Source organism: Colletotrichum fioriniae, assembly GCF_027942845.1.
Source record: "Colletotrichum fioriniae strain IMI 355084 chromosome Unknown scaffold_1, whole genome shotgun sequence".
Lineage (NCBI taxonomy): Eukaryota > Fungi > Ascomycota > Sordariomycetes > Glomerellales > Glomerellaceae > Colletotrichum > Colletotrichum fioriniae.
In genome coordinates, this window is record NW_027076837.1 from 5320095 (window position 1) to 5345742 (window position 25648).

At 52.1% G+C, this 25648-nt stretch overlaps 11 protein-coding genes across 11 annotated transcripts; 2 read left to right on the top strand and 9 right to left on the bottom strand.

The window, feature by feature from the left end:
* Positions 1–239: 239 nt before the first annotated feature.
* On the bottom strand, positions 240–1926 carry N0V96_001360 (uncharacterized protein; the record flags this gene model as incomplete). Its single annotated transcript, XM_053192001.1, has 5 exons — positions 240–674; positions 745–1136; positions 1201–1392; positions 1451–1712; positions 1783–1926. The coding sequence occupies 5 exons, from the start codon at positions 1924–1926 to the stop codon at positions 240–242; spliced, it is 1425 nt and encodes a 474-aa protein (XP_053050609.1).
* A 3330-nt stretch (positions 1927–5256) lies between these two features.
* On the top strand, positions 5257–7194 carry N0V96_001361 (uncharacterized protein; the record flags this gene model as incomplete). The annotated part of the gene is made up of 4 exons (XM_053192000.1): positions 5257–5820; positions 5876–5909; positions 6210–6385; positions 6781–7194. 4 exons carry the CDS (start codon positions 5257–5259, stop codon positions 7192–7194), a joined length of 1188 nt encoding a protein of 395 aa, XP_053050608.1.
* Positions 7195–7606: 412 nt separating this feature from the next.
* N0V96_001362 (uncharacterized protein) lies at positions 7607–8977 on the bottom strand (the record flags this gene model as incomplete). Its single annotated transcript, XM_053191999.2, has 2 exons — positions 7607–8707; positions 8768–8977. The coding sequence occupies 2 exons, from the start codon at positions 8975–8977 to the stop codon at positions 7607–7609; spliced, it is 1311 nt and encodes a 436-aa protein (XP_053050607.2).
* Positions 8978–10077: 1100 nt separating this feature from the next.
* N0V96_001363 (uncharacterized protein) lies at positions 10078–12016 on the bottom strand (the record flags this gene model as incomplete). Its single annotated transcript, XM_053191998.2, has 4 exons — positions 10078–10250; positions 10328–11277; positions 11333–11805; positions 11867–12016. The coding sequence occupies 4 exons, from the start codon at positions 12014–12016 to the stop codon at positions 10078–10080; spliced, it is 1746 nt and encodes a 581-aa protein (XP_053050606.1).
* Positions 12017–12829: 813 nt separating this feature from the next.
* N0V96_001364 (uncharacterized protein) lies at positions 12830–13611 on the top strand (the record flags this gene model as incomplete). The annotated part of the gene is made up of 3 exons (XM_065756217.1): positions 12830–12969; positions 13030–13431; positions 13464–13611. The coding sequence occupies 3 exons, from the start codon at positions 12830–12832 to the stop codon at positions 13609–13611; spliced, it is 690 nt and encodes a 229-aa protein (XP_065615457.1).
* A 277-nt stretch (positions 13612–13888) lies between these two features.
* On the bottom strand, positions 13889–14854 carry N0V96_001365 (uncharacterized protein; the record flags this gene model as incomplete). Its single annotated transcript, XM_053191996.1, has 2 exons — positions 13889–14742; positions 14812–14854. 2 exons carry the CDS (start codon positions 14852–14854, stop codon positions 13889–13891), a joined length of 897 nt encoding a protein of 298 aa, XP_053050604.1.
* Positions 14855–15278: 424 nt separating this feature from the next.
* Positions 15279–16764, bottom strand: PUT1_2 (proline dehydrogenase; the record flags this gene model as incomplete). Its single annotated transcript, XM_053191995.1, has 2 exons — positions 15279–16107; positions 16172–16764. 2 exons carry the CDS (start codon positions 16762–16764, stop codon positions 15279–15281), a joined length of 1422 nt encoding a protein of 473 aa, XP_053050603.1.
* An 825-nt stretch (positions 16765–17589) lies between these two features.
* On the bottom strand, positions 17590–18432 carry N0V96_001367 (uncharacterized protein; the record flags this gene model as incomplete). The annotated part of the gene is made up of 1 exon (XM_053191994.1): positions 17590–18432. One exon carries the CDS (start codon positions 18430–18432, stop codon positions 17590–17592), a length of 843 nt encoding a protein of 280 aa, XP_053050602.1.
* A 567-nt stretch (positions 18433–18999) lies between these two features.
* N0V96_001368 (uncharacterized protein) lies at positions 19000–20667 on the bottom strand (the record flags this gene model as incomplete). Its single annotated transcript, XM_053191993.2, has 1 exon — positions 19000–20667. The coding sequence occupies one exon, from the start codon at positions 20665–20667 to the stop codon at positions 19000–19002; it is 1668 nt and encodes a 555-aa protein (XP_053050601.2).
* A 916-nt stretch (positions 20668–21583) lies between these two features.
* On the bottom strand, positions 21584–22153 carry N0V96_001369 (uncharacterized protein; the record flags this gene model as incomplete). The annotated part of the gene is made up of 1 exon (XM_053191992.1): positions 21584–22153. The coding sequence occupies one exon, from the start codon at positions 22151–22153 to the stop codon at positions 21584–21586; it is 570 nt and encodes a 189-aa protein (XP_053050600.1).
* Positions 22154–23976: 1823 nt separating this feature from the next.
* Positions 23977–24513, bottom strand: N0V96_001370 (uncharacterized protein; the record flags this gene model as incomplete). Its single annotated transcript, XM_053191991.1, has 1 exon — positions 23977–24513. One exon carries the CDS (start codon positions 24511–24513, stop codon positions 23977–23979), a length of 537 nt encoding a protein of 178 aa, XP_053050599.1.
* Between the last annotated feature and the right edge of the window lie 1135 nt (positions 24514–25648).

Below are 25648 nucleotides of genomic sequence, written 5' to 3' on the forward strand. Positions count from 1 at the left end.
GCCTTCTTCAACAGACTCGGTTCACCGTTCTACTGTCTTAATGTCGGACAGGGGCACAGTCACACATTTAAGCCACAGCCAAGCCGGGGTATTTTGCAGGCATTCCACGACATGTCAAGGTCTAAAATATTCAGGAATAGAACGTAGTGGGTATATTTCAAAACGCGTGGAGCTAACTGAATCGTTCTCCCGCGGACAAATTTCCTCGCCTAACCCATTTGATCATGCGAACATGAGGCTCAATGGGCCGAGGACACGGAATTCGAGTTGTCGGCGCAGGAAAATGCGGCTGATCCACCAGACTTCTTGTAGCTGTCCATGATTCCAACAACTGAGCCGTACGCTCCAGCAATCATCAAAAAGGTGCCGCTAATAACAACGAAGCAGCTGAAGCAGACCATGGCAATCCATCTGGGTCTCTTCTCGAGCTTTCCCTCGGCCCAGTGGTCGTACAACCACATGCAGCCCATGGGCTGGAAAGACAGGAGAGTACCGAAGAGGGCACCGACGAGAGATACCAGGCCATCGAAAACGGGAATGGAGCTTGCAATGATGTAGGCGATAATGGCGATGCTTGCAGTGCAGGCGAGCCAGATGCTCCAGTGCTTCATGGTGTTTTCGGTCAAGTGACGCGATCCACGGAGCAGGCGAATGAAGATGTACTTGGCGGGCAACTGAGGACACGAGTTTTAGTATCAATGCTTGACAAGTGATACCTGGGCTGTAAATCGGTGATTTACTTACGTGGATAACCAAAGTGGTGGTAACAATCAGACCGGGGAAGGCAAGACCGTAGCAGACTCTCTTCATGGTCGCACCGGCGGAGCCAAGAGCAGGCGAGGCGACGTACGAACCGCAGAAGTAGTAAACGACGCATCCAATGGCAATGTAGGTGGCAGTCACGCCGCCCTGGCAGATGACCAGAGCGCGGGTGTAGTGGCGAGGGTCGCGCATCTCAGAGACGATGGAGAAGAAGGCTGGGGTGCCGGCGAAGGCAAAGACGAGAGTCGAGAGCGCCGAGGAAGCCTGGGCAAAAGTCGGGCTCCCGACAACCTTGTAGTCCGAGGTCCAGTGGCCAGTCTGGGGAGCGGCTGCGGGTCGGTCCTGAACACCCACAGCAACAGTGACGGTGAAGACTGTGTATGCATGGTCAGCTTCTCAATTCTGGATATTAAACCAAAGAGGTTTAGCGGCACTCACTGGCAGACATGATGCAGATGAGACCGACCCAGGCGAACCAGGTAATCTTTCCGAGGGTCTGGATGCTACCGAAGCAGAAACCAATCGCTGCGGCAATGGCGACGAAGCCAGCTGTGCATGCACCGTGAAGAGAAACCGAGTTGAGCGCGATCGAGGCACCGAGCATGCCAGAGCCTGCGACGAAGATCCAGTCTGATCGGGAAAGAGCAGTTAGTCTCTGAGTTGCCTTTCAAACGATTGATCAACTTACAAAGGCAGAAAACGACGCCGAAGAACTCGCGACCAATGCGGCCAAAGAGAAGGCGGCCAACATCGTCGATACCGTAGACCTCGGGGTGGCGAAGCTTGAAGACACCAACAATGTAGTCGGACCACGTGGTGATAGCGGCGATGCAGCACAGAGCAATTACACCAGGCACAATTCCGAGGACGTCAAAGACACCGGGAATAGACAAGACTCCCAGGCCGATTTGCGTCTTCATCATCAGGGCAACAGTTCCTTTCCAGCCAACCTAATTGAGGGAATTAGTATCCGAAGGTTTAGGCTTTCCAAGCCGAAAGATTTTCCGGATCGCTCCTTACATTGCGGTAGTTGGGGCCGCCCTCTTTAATTTCACCAAAGACAGCATCGTAAGACGCGTTCGGGTCTTCCAAGACCTGGCCTTGTTGCGAATGGGTTGAGACGGGTCCCAACGCCTCGACATCCTCCTTATTCTTCTGCGTCATCTTGGCAGTTGATGAAGATATTTTCACGTGATGTTGGTTCGTATGCGGTCGATCAGACAAATGTGACTTTAAAGTCTTTAGAGACACAGGTCACACGCGAAGTGGGAATTGTCGTCGAGATGATCTTTTTGACTAAGGTACTGAGTCCGAGTTGGAAGGACAACCGAATTGAATAGTCAAGAGTTGTTGTCGTTGGTGGTAGTCGTTGACAGCTCAAGACAAGGAATGAGTGGCCAAGCAAATCTTAATATGCATTGACACTGAAGCGAAACTGGTAGCTCACTAGAGAGATTGATAGCTTAGAGGCATGATGAGAAGACCCATTCCCAAGTTGGGACTGGGAATGCTGCGCTTTTGTACAAAACCAGTCCAAGCGCGGCCTTCTCTACAGCCTCGAAGTCCCAGCCAGGAGGAAAAGCCGGCAAGGGCTGCCAAGATTTCCCTCTCTATCAGCCTGACAGGCTTCCTCCTGCAAGAGGTACCAGATAGCCTGCTATCGCTTGAGTTAGATTACGCACCGGTTTGGTAGAACATACCCCATATTTTCCCCAGACTGCCTTTTCAACGGGGGGTCCTACGTCACAGCGGGACGATTTCTTTTCTCAAGGGTTCAGGGGGAGAGAAATGACTCGCGCGGCATTTCTCGGTGAGTTGCCTAGGTACAGACCACGGTACGCGATATTACTGCACGCGTTTGCACAAAAAAAGCGTTGGCGTGGAAAATATGCCTCACTAGGGTTGATAACTCGACCAACATGGGATGACCGGGTGCCGTCCCGATATCTTCCTCCTAATTATTAATGCTTGCGCTGTTGTAGTCGATGTTTTCACCTGGTATCTTGTGTATCTTCAGCTGAGGGAACCAACATTCCACTACCTCGCGCCGTACGCCTGTGGGATGAGATATCAGACGGAAAGGCCGGATAAGAGTTGTCCAGGCCCATGGCCGCACATTTGGATTTCCACAAAACGCCGCAAAGAGTCAAATGCAACCGTGGACAGTTGTGGTAACACAAAATGGGCCAATTCTTCTGCGTCCCTTGTCCAGAGACAAAAAGTCGCTTTTGCCGTACAAAGTCGCGCCGTCGCGAACGCTTACCCGCTCTAGCGCATACAAGCGGAGGCGCCGTCGGCACGACTCGCGGTCAACTTCCTTTGCGCAAGGATTCTTTCGCTGCGTACACCCCTGTTTGAGCGGAGCCTCCGTTTCAAATTCACACCATCGGATGCTCACCCGGTAAACCTCCCGCCCCATCTTGACAAAGTCGGGAGGTCATCCCGACGGCAGAGAGTTGACTTGCCCCCTTCGAAATCAAGTTCCTCTCATGTCTCGCACACGCCACCGCGCCACCACAAGACCCGGCACATGAGGGAGGGCGTGAGACTCGAGACTCCAGTCCAGAGCATGGTCCTTCCCCAAAGTCAAACTTCACGATGAGTTTCTCTTAGTCACGCGTGCAGCACTAACGTTGCCAATGATGGGGATTCAAGCCTCGAGACGTTGGGTTGACTTCCGCTTCCCCATGGGGAGAAGAAAAGACCACATGAGATGACGATTGCATCAACCCCGTTAGCAATTGGAACTCCTGGGGATCCATAGTGCTGCCACCATGAACCCGGAGACACGGAGTTTGAGATTCCTCGGATGGCGGGAAAACCTGCATTTCGGCGACAAATTAGCCATCATTCGACAACCACTTGGACCCCCAAAAGCTGCATCAGACTAAGGTGCTTTGTATTCGGGAGGCCCGTAATTGCTGATCGACTAGCACAGAGCATAAAGTATGACAGCAGGTAATTGACAAGCTTGATCAGACTTTCTCTGGGCGTGAAACAAACAACACAGCCCTCAGCCCTCTTTCTCGGTGCTTTACTATCTAGAGACCCACGAGCTATTGACAGCGTGGATAGAATCTTCCGTCTTGGTCACTTTGTATCGTCGTATCCCCCGCAGTCATGGAGGAGAACGCTTCTATCAGACCTTATTCCCCATTGGCAGACGCCCGGGGTTCCCACCGACGGGCAGATACCTATCAAGACAACACGACGACTCGACGCAACCATGCATGCGAGGGAGGCATGTGAGGTTGCCAAAGTTTGCAGTGTATCTCATGTGGCATCCTTCTGGAACGCCTTAGCCTTCATCCAACGCGGCTACTATCAACACGGCATGTGTATGGAGTACAGTATCTCGTAGCCAAGTCCCTCCGCGGGCCGCCCAGCGTTCCGGCATCGGTCCTAGTCTACAACTCTTGGATATCTTAGCTACTACTTAGTATCCGTACAGAAACCGAACGCCTACTTATCGCCGGTGCCATCTCGTGACATTTTTCCGAGACTAAGATAGATGCAGATAAGCCGTGCCCCCCTGGCCCGAGAGCCCAGAGCCCCATCAATTCGGTTCCACCAGGACCACTACCCCGCGTTCTCCTTTGGCAAAAAAACGTCACATCACAGTCGAGGCTCGCCGGGACCATACAGCAGAGCACGCGATTTCCGCAGCCAAAGAACACTGACAACCCTTTTATGCCTGTCTAATTGCTCTATTCTCTACCTGGCAGCTCGAGTATAAGCCTTCCTAAACAGTGAAATGGAACCTGGAGCCGGCCGAAACAAGGTATCCAAGCGGTCGTCGAATGCGTAAGTTTGCCCGAGCCAACCACACACACCACAATCTCCCTCCCTTGTCAATTGGCCGCGATCGCGTATGACTTACACACTTCGATATCTAGCTGTGTGCGTTGTCGTCGACAGAAAATCAAGTGCTCAGGATCTCAGCCGTGCGATGCATGTGGCAAGCGCAAACAGTCCTGCACCTTTGACGAAAGGGATCAAAGAATCGTCGTCACCAGAGGGTAAGTAATCGGGCCTGGCCTTTTCACCCAACGATTAGATCTAGGCATAAGTCCGGCTCACCATCCGTGTTCTAGCTACATCATCGACCTTCAACAGAGAATTGAACGGTGGGAGCGGAGCCGAAGCACCAATGAGCCAGCCCAAGTGTCAATCGAGGGCGGCCAGCGTCCCGATAAAGCAGGAAACAGTTGGTTATCCCTAATTATCTTAATTTGCATTGCAGAGAACATGTCTGAGCTGACAGTAGGAGATGAGAGCGACGGTGATTTGCCCATGAGGGATGAATCAAGTGGCCCGATCATTGCAGATGGTACGCATGAAAAGGAAAGTCAGGAGACTCGGCCTAAAGCGCCAATAGATCCTGTCGCGTCGAACCTCATCAACCCTTTGTCCACCGGACAGTCAGAGTACACATCAGCGCCAAATGGAAGGCTATGTAAGTCATCTATACTGCAGCTCATTACGTTGATAGCAATGAAGCCTAACAAGAGGATAGTCTACCTGGGGACGTCATCCAACTGGTCTTTCACTCGACGAGTCCTCAATATCACACACCAATACGTCCACAAGACCCCGTTGCCGACCAATGCTCTTCTCTTCGATGGCACGACGTACGTCCTCGATTGGGATGGCTACAGAGCCAGCGAAGCCCCCGAGATGCCAGCTCTTCCAACACAGGACTATGCCATCTACCTGGTCAATGCCGTCAAGTTTCATTGCGGCCAAATGTTCCACCTCTTTGACGAAGAAACGTTTATGAAGTCCCTGTACAGCTTTTATTCTGACCCTAATCCTAGACCCGATCCTACCGATCCGTGGTTCATTCATTTCTTGCTCATTCTTTCTTTCGGAAAAGCCTTCACCACCAAGACCAACAGGGGGAACAGACCCCCTGGCCATGACTTCTTCGTCAAGGCCATGCAACTGCTCCCAGACTTCAGTGTTTTACTGAAGAATCATGTTCTGTCAACAGAGATCATGTGTTGCATTGCTCTGTATACGCAATGCATCGACTTCAGGCACTGTTCATACAACTATGTAAGCTTCCCTTCTAAATCTTAATATGATACGTTATACTGATGATGGAAAATAGATTGGTCAAGCACTTCGCATAGCCCTCGGAGAGGGTATGCACACAGACATGCCTGTGCAACAACTAGGAGAGGCATATGTTGAAAGATGTCGAAGATTATGGTGGACTGTACACATCCTTGACCGGGAGATCACATCGTTGTTTGGCATGCCGCCTTCGATACATGATGACTATGTGCTATGTCAACTACCAACCTACTCTGGTTCAGTGCAGAGAACAGCCGCATTGCGAATGCGTATCAGACTGTCGAAGGTCATCGGGAGCATCAATAGGAGTATGTTAGGTCCTGTTGAAGTCCGCTTGAAAGAGATATGCTAACACCCATACCAACCAGAGGTCTATGGTCTCGACGGAAGACTCAACAACAAGTTCATGCTTGGCACCAAAGAAGTGCTTGCCAGCGTGGCTGAGATTGCTGATGAGCTCCAACAATCGTTTGCGCTGCCTCTGGAAAGGGACACCAGCTGCATTTCGAGAACATCCGCCCATTTACATTTACTACACCATCAGGTTTGTCTACTTCGATGTACTATTCAAAATGGCATTGGAAACGAACTAACGTGGCTGCAGTGCATTGTTCTCGCAACTAGACCGCTACTTTTCTGTTTTCTGAAAATTCGTTTTGAATCGCAGAGTAAATGTACAGAGCTATTGGGGTCTTCGCAGACGGTCAGAAATTTGATTCAGATGTGTATCGATTCCTCTCAACAAATGGTTTCGATCCTAGACTGTTTGCAATCTCAAGGGCTGCTGGGTAAGTCATCTCCAAAGATTGATTGAAAATCAGGTCTTGTAAATAAGCCAGGCTAACTTTGAATTTTCCAGAAACCTTTCTCCCATTCGACCTGGAAGCTAGTTTCGTGTCAGCCAGCAGTCTACTATTAGGACCCGCAATCGACCCACAGTGCTTCGAGTGCCTCGACCCGTCTCTAGAGAAAGTCTACTCCGTTCTGGACGAGATGATCATGGCCGGGAACGGGATCGCCAAATACCGCAAATTTGAACTCCAGCAGCTGGAGAACATGCTACAGCGGCTTACGCCTTGGCCTTCACAGGCATCTGAGCAGACGACTCTTGTAGACGAGGGGCGGCAAACGCAGCCTCCGGGTGACACGAGTCCCCAAGACACGGTGGTCTCGGCCATAGCGTCGGACCACTCACAGCACGAAAGCTACTCTTCTTCTATCCCGGGGAACATGGATGAGATGGCTTATGATAGCGGGCTGACTATGGCGCAATTACTGGATATGGCCAACTCTATTGAACAGGAAGACTCGGAGTGGATGTCTCAAACGATAGTGGAACATAGCATTTGGTAGATCAAGAAGACCTGTCAAAATTCAAGGCGGCGTTGTCTCCCATTTCGGAATGCTGCCGAGTGTACATGTACTTACGTCTGCTTCAAAGCTCACACTTGGCCAAAAGTCCAAGGGACCTCTGTATCATAGCTGATATGACCGGTAGGCAGTCCGAACTTCTAATGGCGGAAATATACATGTACCTTAGTTCGACAGCGTTCTATTAGCATCGTAGGATCAAACTCCGAGGATGGGGCCTCTCAATTATAATCGACAACTCGGAGAAGAAGCCGGTCTGTTCTCTCCCAACAGACATGGCTGGTGTAAGCGCCGTGTTCTCAGCTCTTTACAGAATCAGATATCAATGTCAAGGGGTCCCTCTTAGATAAACATGATTCATGAATGATAAGACAATGCTATGTGGAAAAGTTATCTACAGCTTTGACGTCCTTGCCTGGCGAATCTTTGCAAACTCCTCAGTGTTTCCGAGGCGCCAGCTGACGGTATCATCCCACTTCCCTGCCTCCTTCTCCTCAGGTTCCTTCCAACGCCACCTCGGGACCGGCTGCTTGTTATCAGGAGCCTCCAGAAGTTTCTTGACCCAGTCACCCACGAGCGGGATCAGCTTCGCGGCGTGGCCAGAGTCACCAGACATGAGCACCACGGAATCACTCGACTTGGGGACGTAATCGATGATAAAGTCCGAATCAGCCGTGTCAGCGAACCAGCAGATAGTCTGCTTGACAAGCGGGCGGTCCTTGAGTGCCGGAAGCGTTTCCGCCAGCAGCTGCCGCACCTTAGCTTGGTCGTGCGGCGGCATAAATTGACTCTCCTCATACGCCGGAGGCAGTGAGATGCCCGTCTTTGGATCCGTGTTGACGTATCCACCGCCCATGGGACACAGCTTGAGCAGGTTGGTCTTCGGATCAGGCTCAAAGTAGAAACCGAGGTCGCGCGCGTAGGTGACGGGGATACCGCGGAGCGCAGACGTCTCGTCGTCCGTCAGCTCGACGTGAGCGACAGACCAAGACTTGGCAACGACCTGTTTGCCGCACTCTGGCACAAGTCTTGCCGCTGCTGCGCCAGTAGCAACAATTACAAGCTTCGCCGAGATCTGGCTGCCAGTCTGCGTCCTAATGCCGGTTGCCTTCCGGCCGGCGCCGGTGTTCTGGTACACAATCTCCTGTACGCCACCGTGCTGTCCGAGGAAGAACTTTACGCCCCGTACCCGGGTAGCGTTGTAGAGGGCGATCAGGGCATTGCCAGAGTGGACATAACCGTCAAACTTGTTGAGGTAGCCCTTCCAGCCGGAACACGGGCCTTCGCCATACTGCCAGACATTGTAGTTGATGTCCTGGCCACCCTTGATGGGCACCACGTACTTTGCGAGAAGGGGGTGGTCTTCTGAGGCCTTCTGGAACCTGTGCAGAGTCTCGGCGGCCCGCTCAGGGGCGTTGGCCGAGACGCAGTGAAGAAACCCTACCCGGTGAAAGGAGGGTGCGAAAAGAGGCGTTTGCCATGCTTTCGCGGCTTCCTGTTGCGAGTTAGAGGGATTTTGTCAGGTAGATAAGACAGCTCACTGGGTTCAACTTACTATAGTGAGATTTGTGTAAAAAGGGTCCTCGTACTCAGCCCTGAAGATCTTGTTGATATCGTTGGCAGCAGAGTCCCTGGGGGGTATTTGCTCGTGCTTATCGAAAACGGAAATGTCCGTGTAACCAGCCAAAGACAGGTGGTAAGCCGTGGACAGACCAAAGGCACCGGCGCCCACAATGACGATTGGGTCGGATTTACTGATACCCATGGTGGTGGTTGGAGGCTAAGGCGGAGATTAATCGCGGATTTGTGCGAATGAAAGCACTGTTGATTCAGTGTGAGTACAGGGCCCTTGAGCAGCACTACTAGCCATTGAAGTATGATATCTTCAAGCAGTCGTATATGACCTTCCGTGATCTTTCCCAGGACCGGCTGGCTTCGGGCCCTTGCCCCGGCTTCGGATCCAAGATACTGGAGATACTCATGGCACCATCTTCATCATGGGGTAGTTGGTTAGCGTAGCCGCGCCGAGCGGGGTGGTGGCCGTGGTGGAATCAATGCCGTGTTACTCTGTACACGGCCGGGCAACTCGACTGGACTGGAACTTGTTTGCGGCACAAGAGGCGTGGCTCTATGTCTGGCCTATCGAGGCGGATGGTGAGCCGATATCTGTCCAAGAGACATCGGGAGCTGACCCGGTGGTTTACCCTCACTCTATTGGTCAGACTGACTCGAGTGGAACTTTGACAACACGCCGGCCACCCAGCCGGTCATCTTACCGCCCAGCCACAGCTTTCATGGTTGCGTAGTCATGTTCGGCAACGATATCAATACGAAAAAGATGAGGATATATTTTGCGATAGCGATATCACATGGTTTCAAGGAACACGTAGTCTTCCTATCGTTGGTGGAACTGACGCGTGATATGTTTGTTGCAGACCTGCAATCATGTGACTCCAATTCTTCAAGACCAAACTACCGCTGTGATGATTCCCCCTACACTTTGTCTGCATGTTACGTCACTCGTCAAGATCACAGGAAAATGGAGTAAATCAAGGCCACCTCTTATTTCAGTGCTGCCCATACGATCCTCCTCTAGCAAGTGGGACGATGATTGCTTCAAGTCTCCGTACCTAGTCAAATCAAGCTGAGCATCTACGCCTGGGACGATACTAAGATGCAAGGGTGGTGGTTGACAAGGGTAGCTTAGCTACGGACTACTTTGCACAATTTGTGGCACGACTCTCGGTGTTGAAGATATGGGGTGAATGTAAAATTTCTTCATTTTTTGACTATCCCTAAATTACACAATGCGCCATTTTGCATGCAACCGTGACCGCGACCCATTCGGTATCCCACACACTGCACTTATTTGTTGCTGGGGTACAGGAACTCAGTCTGAGGGAAGAACTCCTCCTTGATCAATCTGGGGCTGACGAAGCGACGCATGACGTCTGCGCTTCCTGCCTTGTCGTTGGTGCCACTGGCGCGGGCACCGCCGAAGGACTGCTGGCCGATCAGGGCAGCGGTGGTCTTGCAGTCTGAGAAAGGGTTTGTAGTTAGTAAATGGTAACACATTGACGTTGGTAGTGGGGAGGGGAAGCATGGGTAAACTCACTGATGTAGAAGTTGCCTGCAGAGTAGCGGAGGGCATCTTCGGCCTCACGGATGGCACGTCTGTCGTTGGCGAAAACGGCGCCGGTCAGGGCGAAGCCGCCGCCGCTCTGGTCGACCTTCTTCAGGGTGGAGGACCACTCGGCATCGGGGTAGGTGGAGATGGCCAGGACGGGGCCGAAGATCTCCTCGTTGAAGAGACGGTGATCCGGAGAGTCGGCCACGTAGACAGTGGGGTTGACGTAGTATCCGTCGGAGCCGTCGTAGGTGCCACCGACCACCAGCTTAAGCGAAGAGTCCTTGTTGCTCTCGTCGATGATGTTCTTGATCTTGTTGAAGGAGCGCTCGTGGATGACGGGACCCATGAAGGCATCCAGCTTGCCGTCGGGGCTTCCGATGGTGATCTGCTCGACCTTGGACTTCAAGCTGGAGATGAACTCCTCGGCCTTGGACTCGGGGAGGTAGACGCGGGAGGTGGCAGAGCACTTCTGGCCCTGGTACTCGAAAGCGCCGCGGATGGTGTGGTTGACGGCGTGCTCGATGTCGGCGGTCGGGTGGATGAGGTGGAAGTTCTTTCCGCTGGTCTCGCCGACGACACGGGGGAACTCGCGGTAAGTCTTTTTGCCAATGCCCTCGCCGATTCTGGCGTACAGAGAGCGGAAGACGTCGGAAGACCCGACAAAGTTGAGGCCGGCGAATTCGCGGTGGTTAAGGACAACGTCGGTCACTTCCTCGGCGTCACCAGGGACGAACTGAATGACGTTGGGGGGCAGACCAGCCTCCAGGAGGATGTTGTAGAGGATCTGGCTGGCGTAGATGTTGCTGGGCGAAGGCTTCCAGACGACAACGTTGCCCATCAGCGCGGGGCCGGAGATAAGGTTACCGCCAATGGCAGTGAAGTTGAAGGGGGAGATGGCATAGACGAAGCCCTCCAGAGGACGCCATTCCAGTCGACTAAATGTTTTCGTCAGCATCAAGTTCATTGAAGATCATCGCGTAGTCCACATACCTCCACATGCCGTCAGAGCCGCGAGTGGGCTGCTTCTCGAGAATCTCTGCCGCGAAGTTGCAGTTGAGTCTGAAAAAGTCGGCCAACTCAGCAGCCGCGTCAATCTCTCCCTGCCACATGTTCTTGCCCTGGCCGAGCATGGTCGCTGCGATGAGCTCATAGCGGTACTTGGTCACGGCGAGCTCTGCCGCCTTTTGGAAGATGGCAGCCCGGTCGACGAAGGGGGTGTTCTGCCAGCTCTCCTTTGCCTCCAACGCCGACTCAATTGCTGACGAAACCTGCTCCTTGGATGCGAGGGGGAAGTTGGAGAATTTGGTCTTGTGCTCGGAAGGAAGTACGGTGTCGAAGGACTTGGCCGCGGCCTGGGTCTGGCCGCCGAAGAAAAGGTCGCTCTTGGCGGGCAGCTGGGTACGCAGCTTCTTGAGGGCCTCCTCGAGCTTTGCGCGCTCGGGAGAGTTCTTTGTGTATGTGGGCTGCAAAATGATTATTAGTCAATCCATGATTGTAATTCATCAGTTTCGGGTTTCAACTTACGTTGGGCTCGTTTCTGGGGTCGGGAAGTCTGAATGGCGCAGTTGCCTTCGTCCTTCTTTGTGTAAGAGCAACTGGGGCTGTGGTAGGGCGCAATCCTGATCTCAGACATCCAACTGGTCTCGCAGACCTCATGACGCTGTGGACTTGCATTCTGACTGATTTGATGGGTATAAGGCTCCAAAATAGAAAATGATACACGGAGATCTCGTCTTGGTTCTTGATGAGGTGATTATCGGTGATGAACCTGTGCTTTTGATGAAGAGAGCTTGCTGATACTGCTTGAGATCGTATGACAGCTTCGCAGTCTCATCGTCTTATTTGACAATGGCCGTTGCACTAGGCCGGTCAAGCTCCCGATAGCTCTATGGCATCGTAAACCAATCAAGACCACAATCGATGTCATCTTCACAATCATGCCGAGATCGGACGGGGGTAGATCCCGGAGCGGAGGGGTTGCGGACGCCCTGCCGATATCTACATGCAGGGCCCCCGCCGGTGCGGAGTCATGGTGCATTTCCCCGCATAATCGGAGGTTGGGGGTCTTTGACAGTTGCATCCGGCGGCGTCTGTTCTCGTACTCCATCGCGGTTAGAGTCCCATCTTGATACATGGTGTTTTTACGTAGTCGACGATGGCTTCACGGAGACAAGTCCGATTACGCTGCTACAACCGTGGATTTTTGATTGACAGGTATTAGAAGATAGCGTCATGGCGAAGACAGATCAATAACCATAGCTGTGGGGCTCAGCTCCTACTTCTTGCTTAGACGGTAAGTTTGAAGCAGTAACAATGCTGTTAAAACCAGGGGATAGCTATCTATCACGGGCCATCCGTAGCACATCAGTCTCAGTTAGCGGAGTTGTGGGTATAGAATGGGTGTAGAATAGAGATAAGTAAGGCGTTAGCCACGTCTACCAAGCATGGAAGACTATCTGCGCTCTCCTACCCAAAACACTTGTGAGAATGACTCGGCTTGAGACTCAACAAGGTCTGGAACACAACGACCACGAACCATGTTCCGTCTGGGGAAACTTGGCGGGTGACCTCGCGGCTGGCACCATCTCCGCAATCCTCATCTCTCCGGCAATCACAATCCTAGATCGGTAAGATAAATCTGCCCAGGACCCTTGGAATTTCATTGACTAAACAAAAACCGTTTGCAGAGCGGTAGTCGAGCGGACAACAACAGGGCGGCCCCTCATCCGAGGGCTCCACGCCCAACTACGCTCCGCCATCCGTCGACCCCGCGGCTTCTTCTTCGCCCGGCCCCTCGGGATCGTCTGGACCCTGTACGCAGCAACCTACGTCACAGCAAACGCCGCCACCACCGTGGCCGAGAGGTTCGACGGAGCAGCTGCCGCAGCAAGCACAGCTACCTTTGCCTCCACGTTTCTCGTCAACGTACCCCTCGGGGTGTGGAAGGACCTCCGCTTCGCAGAGATCTTTGGTTCCTCCTCCGGCGCCGCTCCCGAGGTGGGAAAGGCAGTGGTGGCGGCGGTCCCACGCAAGCTCCCCAGAGCCGCGACGGCGACGTTTCTCATCAGAGACGCCGTCACTATCTTTGGGTCGTTTACGCTCCCGAACTGGATATCGGCAGTGATCCCGGACTCTGTCACGTCTTCCCCACATGCCAAGGCGACAATCACGCAGCTGACGGTTCCCGTGCTGTCGCAAGTCGTGGCATCGCCGATTCATCTGATTGCGCTGGATTATTACGAGAGGCAAAGCAAGCTGCCGTTTTCTAATCGAGTTGCGCGGACGCGGGAGCATATGCCGTCGACGATCGTGATGCGCTGTGTGAGAATCATACCGGCGTTTGGTATTGGGTGTCTGGCGAATTTGGAGTTGCGGACTTTCTTTCAGCAACGGTTTTCAGCATACACATAGCAATTGGGTAAAAGATAGACGAGATGAGATCATTGACAGTGTTTCTCGGGGCCAATTACATTTTTTCCGGATCGCGAATCTTGATGTGTGAAGATGCAAATTTTGTATTGTAAGTACCTTGATCCAATGTCTAAACTAATGCCTGGTATCGTTGGGGTGAGGATCGCTACCCATGAGACGAGCAACTGTCACTGCCTCTCTCAGAGCCTTTCCAAGATGCCCTCTTACAGCCCCTTCCTCCAAGACCATCAGGCCTCCGATTGTGCACCCTTCCGGTGATGTTCCTTGATCTCTCAGGCTGCCTGGTTGCAGTCCGTTCTGCATGAGTGTCGCGCTACCCAGCATAGACTGGAAGATCATAGTCTGCGCAAGATCCCTTGGAACACCGACGGCAACGGAAGCATCGATGAGAGCATCGGCGATGACTGCAAAGAAGGCAGGGGTAGAGCCTCCCACGGCGGTCGTAGCATTCATCAGTTTTGGTGCAATCTTCACCGTCTTACCAATCTTGTTGAAGATGGCTTCGGTGAGCTCCATGTACTTGGCCGGCACTGCTGGCTCCGAAATCTCGATCGCAGTGAGGGATTGAGAGACCATCGCCGCAATGTTGGGGAGCGTCCGAACAACCCATGCCCGGCCCTCTGTGTTCTCGGATGTGGTCTCACTTCCGTATATCGTAGCTTCCAGCTTGCCTCTAGTCCAGCCTGCGGCTACACTGATCAAAAGCTTGTCTTTCAAGGCCTCTTTCGTGCCCTGCTTGGACAAAACTTCCTCAACATCGGCGGGATCCACTCCTAGCACTATAACATCCGACTTTTGCAAGGCCGCAATGTTGTCGCCCCTCGAAACAATGAGTTTGTCTCCCGCATGGGAGAAACGTGTCTTTAGGGCCTCTTCCGACTTTTCGCTTCGAACGCATGCGATGAATTGTGTGATGGGAAGGGTGTTGTCTTCTAGCAGTGATTTGAGAATGGGAATTCCTAGGTTACCTATGTACCGGTTGATTAGCATACGTACCTTAATTCGGAGACGATCAATTGCATATGATAGTTACTTACCACAACCCAAAATACACAACTTGACATCTTTGAATGCTTCCATATTGACTTTGGTGGTCTAATGTGAGATGTGTACTGTTTGCCGGCTGATGGGAAGCTGGAGGTTGAGAGAAATCTGAGCGGACTCTCGCTTGGTGCAAGTCGTTGTTGGTCTCAATACCCTTTTCGATCGACTGCTCTGAGTTGAACTGATGAAATGCCCCTCCTACTGTCTTGATGTGAATCAGGTACGATAAAGCTACCCTGGTCCTAGTAGCTACCCCTCACACCGGCGCTGAACGGGAGATCCCCCGCCATGAAGCTAATCAAGTGGGGTTGATATACGGGAGGCCATCCGACACAACATTAACTCCACGGAGTCACGGCAGTCTACATTGTGTACTACATACGACTCGGAACATATCACGAGAGACCCACACATGTCAGATAAGATTAACGATTAACGAAGAGAGATCGATTTGCTATCTTTAGCCAACAGTCCGAGACCGGAAGAATCTAGATCGCAGTCTCCTGCCCACCTCCGCCTTGAGCGCCGCATACTCGTCCACCGTCCTGGAAACGGCATCCCGGTTCTCCACCGCCCTCCGCAAAAGATACGCCACGCACTCGCCCATGCTGCCCCACGTCGAGCACTTCCACACCTGCGGCGAAGGGTCCTGGCTTCCCTCCTCCTTGAGCGCCAGCAGCGAGAAACTGACCTCGTCCGACATGCCCTGCAGCTGCGCGAAACCGACCGGCACCGTCGGGAGTCCTTCCTTTAGCCTCTGCTGGTGGAGCTTGTGCGCCGTGACCACGCTCTCCTTGTTGTGACTTGCCAGGAAGAGGTTGAGCGATGGGAACGGCTTGCCGCCCGGTGCTCCATATTCTCCAATGTGCCGCCTCAGGGCGCCCTGCGCGATGCTGTTGTAGGCGTTATCGGTGTCCTTCTTTGTGTCATGAATCAGGGACCGCTCGTCTGAGCCCATGTAGGCGCCTCTGACTAGCTTCAAGCCGTGAGTGAAGCCTTCTTGGTTGGCCATCTCTAGGTGCTTAGCTAGGGTGGTCGGGGTGCTCTTGAGGTATGCCTGGTAAGTGTTGTAAATCGTAGCGTAGCCGTCGCGGTTGAACTTGCGCATCAGTTCCATGCCTGCAAGGAAGATGCCCCATTGGAAGTGTTGAGATTCGGCGTCAAGAAGGAGTCTGACGCCACGGTCTTTGCATCTTTGGCTCACTTCTTCGAGGGCTTGCATCATTTGTTGGGGAGGCAGCTGTCTGGCGGCAAAAGCCTCTGTGACACGAGGACCGGCTCCTGTAAGTCTGCGAGTTGGTGATATTAGCACGTTTTCAGGTATCAGAAGGCGTATAAGTGGTGTAGGCTTACTTGAGAGCAAGTTGATCGCCATCACCAAGTAGATCGACAGTCTCCAAGACACCCTGCCTCCAGGATTCGATGGTAGAATCGAGGCCGCCCTTTGTCATGTCCTCCGACTCGATGCCCAAGCCGTGCTCCACGTTCGTCTTTGCATCAAAAATGGTTTCTTTCGCGTATGTGAGGATTGTACCGCGGAAACCCATAAACCTTAGGTGCCGCATAGTCTCTTTCGTCTCCTTTGGTGTCTCACCAGCGCAGAACTGCTTGTAGAAAACGCTCTTGAGCAAAGAGTGAAGAACGGGGTTTCTGTCGACATCTGTGAAGAATCCTCTGTTTGGCCTTGTGAAAAATGATAGGGCTGCGAGTGAAGGGCCGAGGAGCATTGGCTTTGAGGAGATGGCAGAGACCAAAAGAGACCTCATGAGAACTGGTGTAGGCAGAGCTGCCAAAGTAGAAGGTGCGGCAATACCGGTCGCCTTGTCTGCAACTAGGGGTGCTGTAGAGAGTGACCTTGGTCTAGTCGTCTTTGAAAATGCGGTTGTGACATGGCGGCTAACAGGCTTTCCTGCCGTGAGGGAGGATTTGCAGTATGAAGGCTTCATCGTGAGAATTACTGATGTGATGATGATTATTCTGACTTGAACTCAATGGTATCTACTAGAGCGGACGCATTGCCTTTATGATGTGGCATGTGGCACATCGTGGTCCATCCTGGTGAGCCGTACCAGATCCCCTTCTACACACCAACGCATAGCTGATCCATCAGACGCTCCCAACGACATCGGAAGTGTCAGAATGCGTATACTCCTTTGGAAACTCAATAGACACACAGCCACGTGGATTTCTGATGCCAGCTTATCGATACCCCGCTTAACAACGCGGGGTAAGATAGCACAGGCATTCATGTCTGGCTGTCACGAGGTGACAAAGATAGGTGTGCATGCAGTGTGCGCTTCCGGTGGCACATTTCGGGGGCCCATGATGACGGGCTAGATTGAAGATTCGCTGAAACCAAAACCGGCCTTGGAATCCGATTGTTTTGGGTTATGTTTGTGGGGGTGGACGGATCTTTGAGCGACTGGTCGGTTTCGAATCCGGATGGGTTGAGTCGGAGAGGGGGCCGATGATAGTCTAAGTCGGGGCACCGGGTTGCAGGTACGAAAAATGCGCCGAGCGATACGAGCATCGCGGGGACTCGGCCTAGGTCCTATCACGGAGCACCCCTTGATTCCTTTGACTAAGTGAAATGGTCCAGTGATCAGTTGATGACTAGTTGCAGATGCATTGCCGGAAAAGCGAAACCAAGGGGTTGGTATAAGCCCGGCATTCGCTCCGTTGAGGGGTCTATACAAATACTACCGGCTACCTTGACCATATGGGGTAGATAGTGGCGGGTTGTATAGTCGCTGTTGATCACAGAGATCTCCTCAAGGCAGTTTTCCTCCGCCTCTTGTTGCCTGTCCCACCCCTGAGTTGGTCTTATCCTCGGCGTACCGTTTATACACCTCAATATAGGCATCCTCGTCACTAAGCGTATCCTTTACGCTTTCCCTCTCTTTGATAGCATCGTACCATTGCCTCCACCTCTTCCATACCGCCTCATCATCGCCACTCTCCCCTTCAGAGGGAATGCCAAGTCCTCCTGGCTTGTAATGATCGAATAGGAACAGGCGCATGGCCCAAGGGGCAATCATCACGTCCACGAGACTGAACGTCTTGCCCAAAAACCAGGGACCTTCGGGGTCCATCTGTACAGTGAAAGTCTTGATGTGACCCAAGAACTCATCACGTGCTTTTTCGATACTGTACTCCTTCTCTGGAGTGTGTTGAATAAATTTGTAAAAGGCCGGCACAACGCGAGAGTTGATGTGATCGATCCACAGCCTGCACCTCGCGCGATCATACGCCGCCTCTGGAAGAAGATGTGGCCCGTAGTTGTTCCCGGCGTACGCTTCCTCGAGGTACTCGGAAACCACAGTGCTGTCGTAGAGCGGTCGTTGCTCATTGCCCTTCACGTCCACGGGGACGGCCAGCGTCGGGACCAGCCCCCGAGGGTTCATCTTGAGGAACTCGGGATCCTTCTTGTACGGGTTGATCTCGATGTACTGGTGGGGAATCTGTTTTTCGTGGAGTACAATCCATGATCGCTGGACAAAGGGGCAGAACCAGCCGCCATAGAGCTTCAATGGGTGCTCTTCCGAGTGCTTTGCTACGAAGTCGGCTGCGGCACCCGTGGTACGCGCGCCGATTGATGTGTCCACATTTGCCATGTTGCTAAATCTTGAACGTGAACTAGTGTTACAAGATGTTCGGTGACTGTGACTCAGCGATCTCTTGGTTGTTTCGTTGATGAGGTGTTGTGTGTACCCTACCTATGTGGCGATGGTGAAGTTCCAATGATGATGAAAACGATGCGACCCCTCTGATGACGTGATTGTTTATAGCAGGCGGCCGGAAATATGGAGATCTCGGCCGGCCCTTACTGCTGGGGTCCACTCAAAGCCGTCCACTCCGGTAAACACCTCCGGATCACCGCCGCTGCTACTTCCCCACCCGAATCAATAGAATGCCTACTACTGGAAACAGCACACTAGAATATGTATTCGGGAGTGGGGGTTGGCAAGAATCTCTTCGTTGAGTGCACATGCATTGCAATATCTCTCGCTAGACACTGGAAAAAGTGATGACATTAATATCGAAGACCCTTCTCTATGCCACTGGTACAAGATTATCCTGGTCAATCTTCTGTGCCACAGGAGTGTACCTCCACCGACTAAAGTATGCGGGTGTGTTCCCATCACCGCCATTGTTAGTAGCATACGCACCGACAATTGTGCCTACAGGATTGCAATGTCAATCGCGGGAACGTTAACAAAAGCAAACTCATAAAGGGGCTTACCAGTGAATGGGCCACTGCCCCCAGATACTACCAACGCGCTCGCTGATCCAATCTCGACATACTCTTCTGGATGAGAAGCCGGAGCTGCGCCGAACACATACTCGGAGTCGCTAATCGCAGATACCGAGAGCCTTATCGACTCCGACTTCCAGGCTTTGGGCACAGGCACGAAAACTGTCTCGGGAACAGTAATATTGGGCTTTCCTGATGCCTCGACCCTGAATCGGAACTTTGAAACAAGCGACTGGTTGGAGCAAGCTGGCAAACTCACAATGCCCAGGTCTATGTGCTGGAATTGGGTCAAGAAGACTGAAATGCCAGCTTCCTCATTTTCAACTTGTGGCTGGAATAAAATATCAACGTTGTAGTTGAACAGCGTAGCACTCTGTTTGCGGGCGATGAATCCGAGACCATCTTGCTCTGGGTTAAAGTTTGGTGTTGCTGAAAGATTGACGGGTGAAGGAGATATCTGCAGCGTATTGGGATGGCCTTCTGGTGAGACCGTGAACAAATCTGTCTTCGGTGGTCGCCAAAAAATAAAATGCCTGGGGATATCCGAGCCAGGCGCAAAGTCGACAACGTCTGGCTCGTCTACCCAATGGCCATTGCCAGGGATATCTTTATTTGTGAGAGGCAAAGGTCCCTTCATCACACCATGCACTTCGTCAAGTACCGGCCAGTCCCCGTCTTCCCATTTGACGGCAAAGAGAACAGTCTCACGGCCCATAGGATATATCTCCCACGCGGGACCCGACCTAGTTGCCAACGCGACACCCCACCAGTTCCCGGAGGCGTCTTGGAATAGGTCAGCATGTCCCACCGTCTGGAAATACAAGTTGGTGTTCTTGGCCGTTAGAATAGGGTTGTGCGGAGCTCCTTCGTACGGTCCTGCCATCTTTTTTGCGCGAGCAATCGTCACAGAGTGATTTGTTTCCGTTCCACCCTCTCCAATCAACAGATAGTAGTAGTCGTCTTTGCGATACAAGTGAGGTCCCTCGGGGTTACGGTCGCCTGTGCCGTTCCAGACTTTGATAGGCTCCTTTGCCGCGCCCGTAGAAAGATCGATTTCGCTGATGTAGATGCCAGCAGCCACCGACATGTATACCTTGTTGCTGTCCCAGAAGATATCTGGGTCAATATCATTTGCCGGATTCTCGACGCGAAGCGGGCCGGTCCACGAGGCATCATCGTATGGGTCGGTGGTCGTAAAGAGTAAGATTTTGGGGCCCCACCCCTCATACCAAGAGACATAAGACGTGATGAGATAGAAGGTTCCGTCGCGGAACCTGATTGTGGACGCCCAAATACCCTCATTCTGGCCCGAGTTCCGGTAGAGCTCCGGTACCTGCTCCGGTCGGGTCAAAGCATTGCTCGCAAGTCTCCAATTGACCAAGTCCTTGCTGGCGTAGACGGGGACACCAGGGAAGGCCAGGAACGAAGAGACAGTACAGAAGAATGTGTTATCCCAGTCCTTGACAAAAGTGCAGCTGGGATCAGAGTTCCACCCCGGGAGGATCGGGTTGTCAAAAGTCTTGTTGGCCTCCTGAGACTGGCTTTGGGCCGCCAGTGTGACGATTGACAGCCAGATGAGTCTGAAGAGTCGCATTGGAAAATCTGAGATGAACGTGATCGATCTGGAGATGTCGGATTTCATCCCGCAGTAATTTAAGCACTGAAGAGCCCCGGGTGTTTATTCGCCTTTTGTATCTTCAGCCCTTTTTGAGATTACATCTTAGCGAAGAGATGCTGTCGGCAAAACATACGGCTTTGCCTGTGGCATAATTATGGGCGAACCCGAGAACGATTTCTTGATAATTTGACTGCATTTCTTCCACCAATTCAATGGTCTGATTTTGATGCCATCTTTGGTGAGTAAGGTATCCTAGAGCGGGGTTGAACGTTCATATGTGGTTTGTCTCTCGCCTTTAACCCCGCACGAATTACCCGTCGTCTTCGGCTCTTTTCCCGATGATGCCGTCGTATTCACAGGCGTGATCTATCCGAAAAAGTCGCTTATCAACGAAAGTGCTTAGTATATGCAAGCGGCTGACACTTTCAGGAGATAATCGCGGAGTCAGTAATTGTTGCTAAATCGAATAAACATGAAGCATCCTAGACTAACTTATAAGACACTCCTAACCTGTCTCATCTCGTTTCCCATGATGAGCGACTGTACGCGGTATCTACGACTTTTGTAACATGCCACCTAGGAAAACCATACTTGCGGTACAATATTCATTGGTAGCCAAATTTCGTGTTCGAGAGCTTTCAACGTTCACCAATGCGCAAGAATTGCTGTAATTAAGAGAGTGAATGAGTGTTCTAGAATGTTAAGTATCTAGAATAAGCTAAAGATCGAAGTTTGAAAGACGAAAGAATTCAAGTTCCCCAAGATTTAACGCCGCCACATGCAATGCCCTTTTAACCGTACCATGCAACCCGCAGAATACACATGCAATTACCGCCATGACAGCCCGATATCTCCCACAGACACATGGTCTAAAACTTTATAGACCACATATTCAAAGCTTGAAGCCTCCGAGAGGGTTGGGGTTGGGGATGACAAAGCCACCCTGTTGAACAGGAGGAATGACGGCATCGCCCTTCTGAGCAGCCAAAGCCTTGTGCTTGGCGAGAGTGAAGTCGGGGCTGTCGAAGTTCTGGTTGATGACGCCAACCATGCCGTTCTTGCAGTGCTGGCCGGCGTTCTGAGCGCAGTAGTACCAGATGGGCTTCTTGTCCTCGACGACGATCTGGAAGACGTTGGTGGACTGTCCCTCGGGGGTAAAGAAGTTGAAGCCGGAGAAGAAGGAGGAGCCGTCGGCCAGGGGGTTGCACGGGTTGCCAAAGTTGGACTCGGCAACGGAGTGGTTGCGGGGCAGGTAGTGCCACTCGACGATGTCACCCACCTCGGCGACGACGTTGTCCGGATCGAAGCGAAGGCCGCCGAGGCCGGCGACGACGGAGTGGGTGACGCCTGTGAGCTCGTAGGTGCGGGTCGGGGTCTTGGTGCCGGCGGTGTTGGTGGGAGCGGCGGACACGGTGGCGGCAGCAGCCAAAAGGACGGTGGAGAAGGTCTTGATAGAGAACATTTTGGCTGATTTTGTGTTATTGAATATTTTTATGAGGTATGTCCCAAATGCGCGGAGAGAGAAAACTCTAGGAAATAAGGAAAAATAGGAAAGAAGATAGGAAAAGTTGGAAGATTGATTTGGTTGTTTATGTGACTGTGTGATGACGAGAGAACAAAAACACTGTTCGACGGCGAGATCATCTTATTATATGCAACTTCTAGCATCGTGTGATGCTACAAGTTTGGGTCTTTGGTCATCGTGCCCAGCTGACGGGGTTGTTGTACAGCCCTGCGGAAGCATCCTCTTCCACTTACACGATCCGCCTGCTCCGACTGGGGGAGCTCACCTGCCAGCATCCTTCGCGAGAACAACACTAGCTCTCCGAAAGAAGTTTCCTCATCCGTCATGTACCGCCTACCACGCAAAACCGGGACGGCGGTGACCTGGGTGGTTGCTAGGCGGCACTAGATCCTTTGTTGGCGCTAGAATCTCACTCAGGCGAACGAGAGCCGTGACGTGAGTGGTCCGTTGCCGCGCAGCTGCAGACAAAGAACGTGCTGATGGCGGAACTGGCGTCTGACCTAGGCATGTGCGGTACATACCGCAGAAGCTTGTTGATAGCCGGGGGGCTGAGCAGGCAGGTAGGCTGCCAGCAAAACACCGCCCCGATGCTGAGATGAACGCTGCCCGCGTCTAATTTTAAACTTCATTACCAATCCTGAGCCAGGTAAATGGTGACTGATGAACGTGGTATATATGCACAAGTTTACCATGCGGACTAGCGTTCGGTCCATCTGATAAAAAAAATTTGCTCTAGCTTCTCTCATAACTGGACAGTTGGGGAATCCTGCGAGGCTGAAAATAGGTATTTGATTCTCACGATACCTTCATGCTCATCCAAATCGAGCTTCTATGTACTCCACGTTATTTCAACTAGGTTCACCCATGAACTCCTTTTCCTGATTTTTGAAATGAGCGCAGCTTGGGCTCAGATCCCAGTAATGCGAAGGCGCCTGATTAAGTCGAATAAGCCGCACATCATAAGTAGCTTCAAACAGGCCTCGGCGGAAGTAGAAGAGACGGTCTTCTTGGTTTTCGTGCTCATTCTGAGAGCCTGTAGCTGCCGATAAAAGACTGTCCGCGAGAGATACCACGATATCTGCATATCTCACATGACATGATTGGAACCACATTAGCTATGCATCTCGGGGAAGACCTTTTGTGCTGAGGGATTGTCCTACCTTGGGGATGTGTCGATAAAAGTTTCTTCCTGAACATGATCCGACAGCGACCTGTCATCCAGTCTATCTCCATAACGTCCAAGTTCCGGAATGTGCCTCCAGTAGGATATTACCGACCTCAGCTATCCTTGATCACAAATGACCACAGAGTCTAGATTTCCAAATTGCGCGTATCGTGTTACTTGCCTGAAGCCAATCAACAGCCTCAAGTCAATCTTGCTGCCGGAAATGACGTAGAGGCGATACAGTTCGCTGCGAGTATTGGCCAATTGCACTTGAGCCAGGATGTTTCTGGATCGTCCTCGAATGCCCATCTGCATAGCTCGTATTTTCCTATACCTCTTTTTTGAACATCTAAACCCTTGAAGAACCCCAAAATCTTGTTGCTATGCTAGGTATTATGAAAAAAGAAAATGACAGGAAGGAAAGACAAAAAGAGAAAGCAAGGCTATATGCAATGGTCATTTTCGGTCGTAAGCCATGATCCCCTGTCGCATCCCATAAGCAAAAGCTGGCGCCCGTGTATCATACAGCCCTCATCAGATGGTATCCTCGCCAAACAACAACAAAACACAAGGAAACACAACTGCGGTCTAGGTCTCAACCGGCCTTGACGGCCTTCTCAGCCCCTTCTCCATCATCCGACTCTCCCCCGTCCACTCCATTCGCCTCGGCCTCCTCGACCTCCTTCTTCTCCTGTTCCAACTTGTACCAAGGCCCATGTATCGCGCCCGTCCCAGCCCCAACCAAAAGCCCCAAACCCGTCGTAGGAATAGCCGTAACACCGCCGACAACAGCCCCCACTAACGTGCCCACGCCGGCGCCCAGCCCCGTGCCCAACCCGGCTCCGATGCCCGCGCCGCCGATACCGCCCTGCCACACGCCGCTCTGCAGCCGCTTCGACTGCTTAGCCGACCCCTGTGCCTTTTTCTCGTGCTCTGCCGCCTCGGCGAGTATCTTCTTTTTCTCTTCCGGGTCCTCGGTCGCCTCGGCCCGCTCGCGGAGCGCCTGTGCGGCTTCGGTCTCTTTCTGTGCCTCTTGGAGCTTGGCGGTTGCTTGGGCAAGGACCTTGTCTCTTTGGGTCTGCTTTTGCTCTTCCGTCTGCTTCTCGTCGGGTGGTGTTGGTGGGGAAGACATTGTGTGAAGTGTGGCGTTGGTGGCCGTGCGAGGTTCTCAAAGAGGAGCTTTTGGAGGCTTGAGGCTGGAGCTCGGGAATGGAATGCTGAGGTGGGATGAAGTGTGGAGTTTGTGCCGCGCTGTGCCGCGCTGTGCCGTACGGTCGGGACGAAAAACAGTGCAATGAACAAGGTGAAGGAAGGGATGCCGTCGAGTACTTCCCAGATTTCGGTAGCGAGTCGTGCAGGTCTGACAGTCCTGGGTAGGATTTGCTTGCGGACTATTGCAAGGTTTTGGGAGTATTCGATATCGAAGAAGTCAAGGAAAGTTGGGCGGGCAGCAGCCATAGTGAGGGAGGTACTGACATCATTCGCTTATTGCTTTTTCTGTTTTTCATGTTCTCGCGACATCCCTGTTGCGTGGCGGGGTTGATCTGGTGCCACACGCACAGTGACGTCGGGATCGGGTAAGTTCATATTACGGGGGCGAAACGAGCTTAAACATTCAGAGGTATTCCCTTAAAGCATCAGTATCTCAGCCGTTAAACTTTGCCTTCTTGCATGAAGGCCGCTTTCAATTGCATAACCGCGTTTTGGATGACCTGTTCACGTGAAGATGGTGGTTTCAGCATTCGGTCACATGCAATCTCTAGGAGGTGGGGGCTCACGTGGACTGGCGGGAGGTTCGCGACTTTGAAGTAAGGGACGACATTTGAAAGCCGCAAAGACCAAGCTTACTGTTTCATTAGCCTCATTTGAATTTCGAGTTCACTTCTCTTGCCTTTGAAATCAATACAGTACTTGCCATGCTAGCTAGCCTTGTCGTAGGAGCAACATTCGTGACTAGTTGTTGCACATTGGGTCTAGAATATTCGAGATCAAGCTTCTACGCTGCTCTAGTAAGTTTAGCTTGATATCTGCAGAATGGACCCATCTGAATAATTTTCAATAATTCTCAAAATAAATTGGGGGTTGAGCTACATATTATTCTCACTGCTGTCCGAAGTAAATGCATATATGAAACGGAAGTCGAGTCAATATTTGACAAAAAATAATAACTAACCACCCACTGCGGATAGCCTACACACGGAACCCATTTGTCAGGGGCAGAGACTTATCATCAAGTTAAGTTCAAAATAATAGTCAAACTGAAGGTC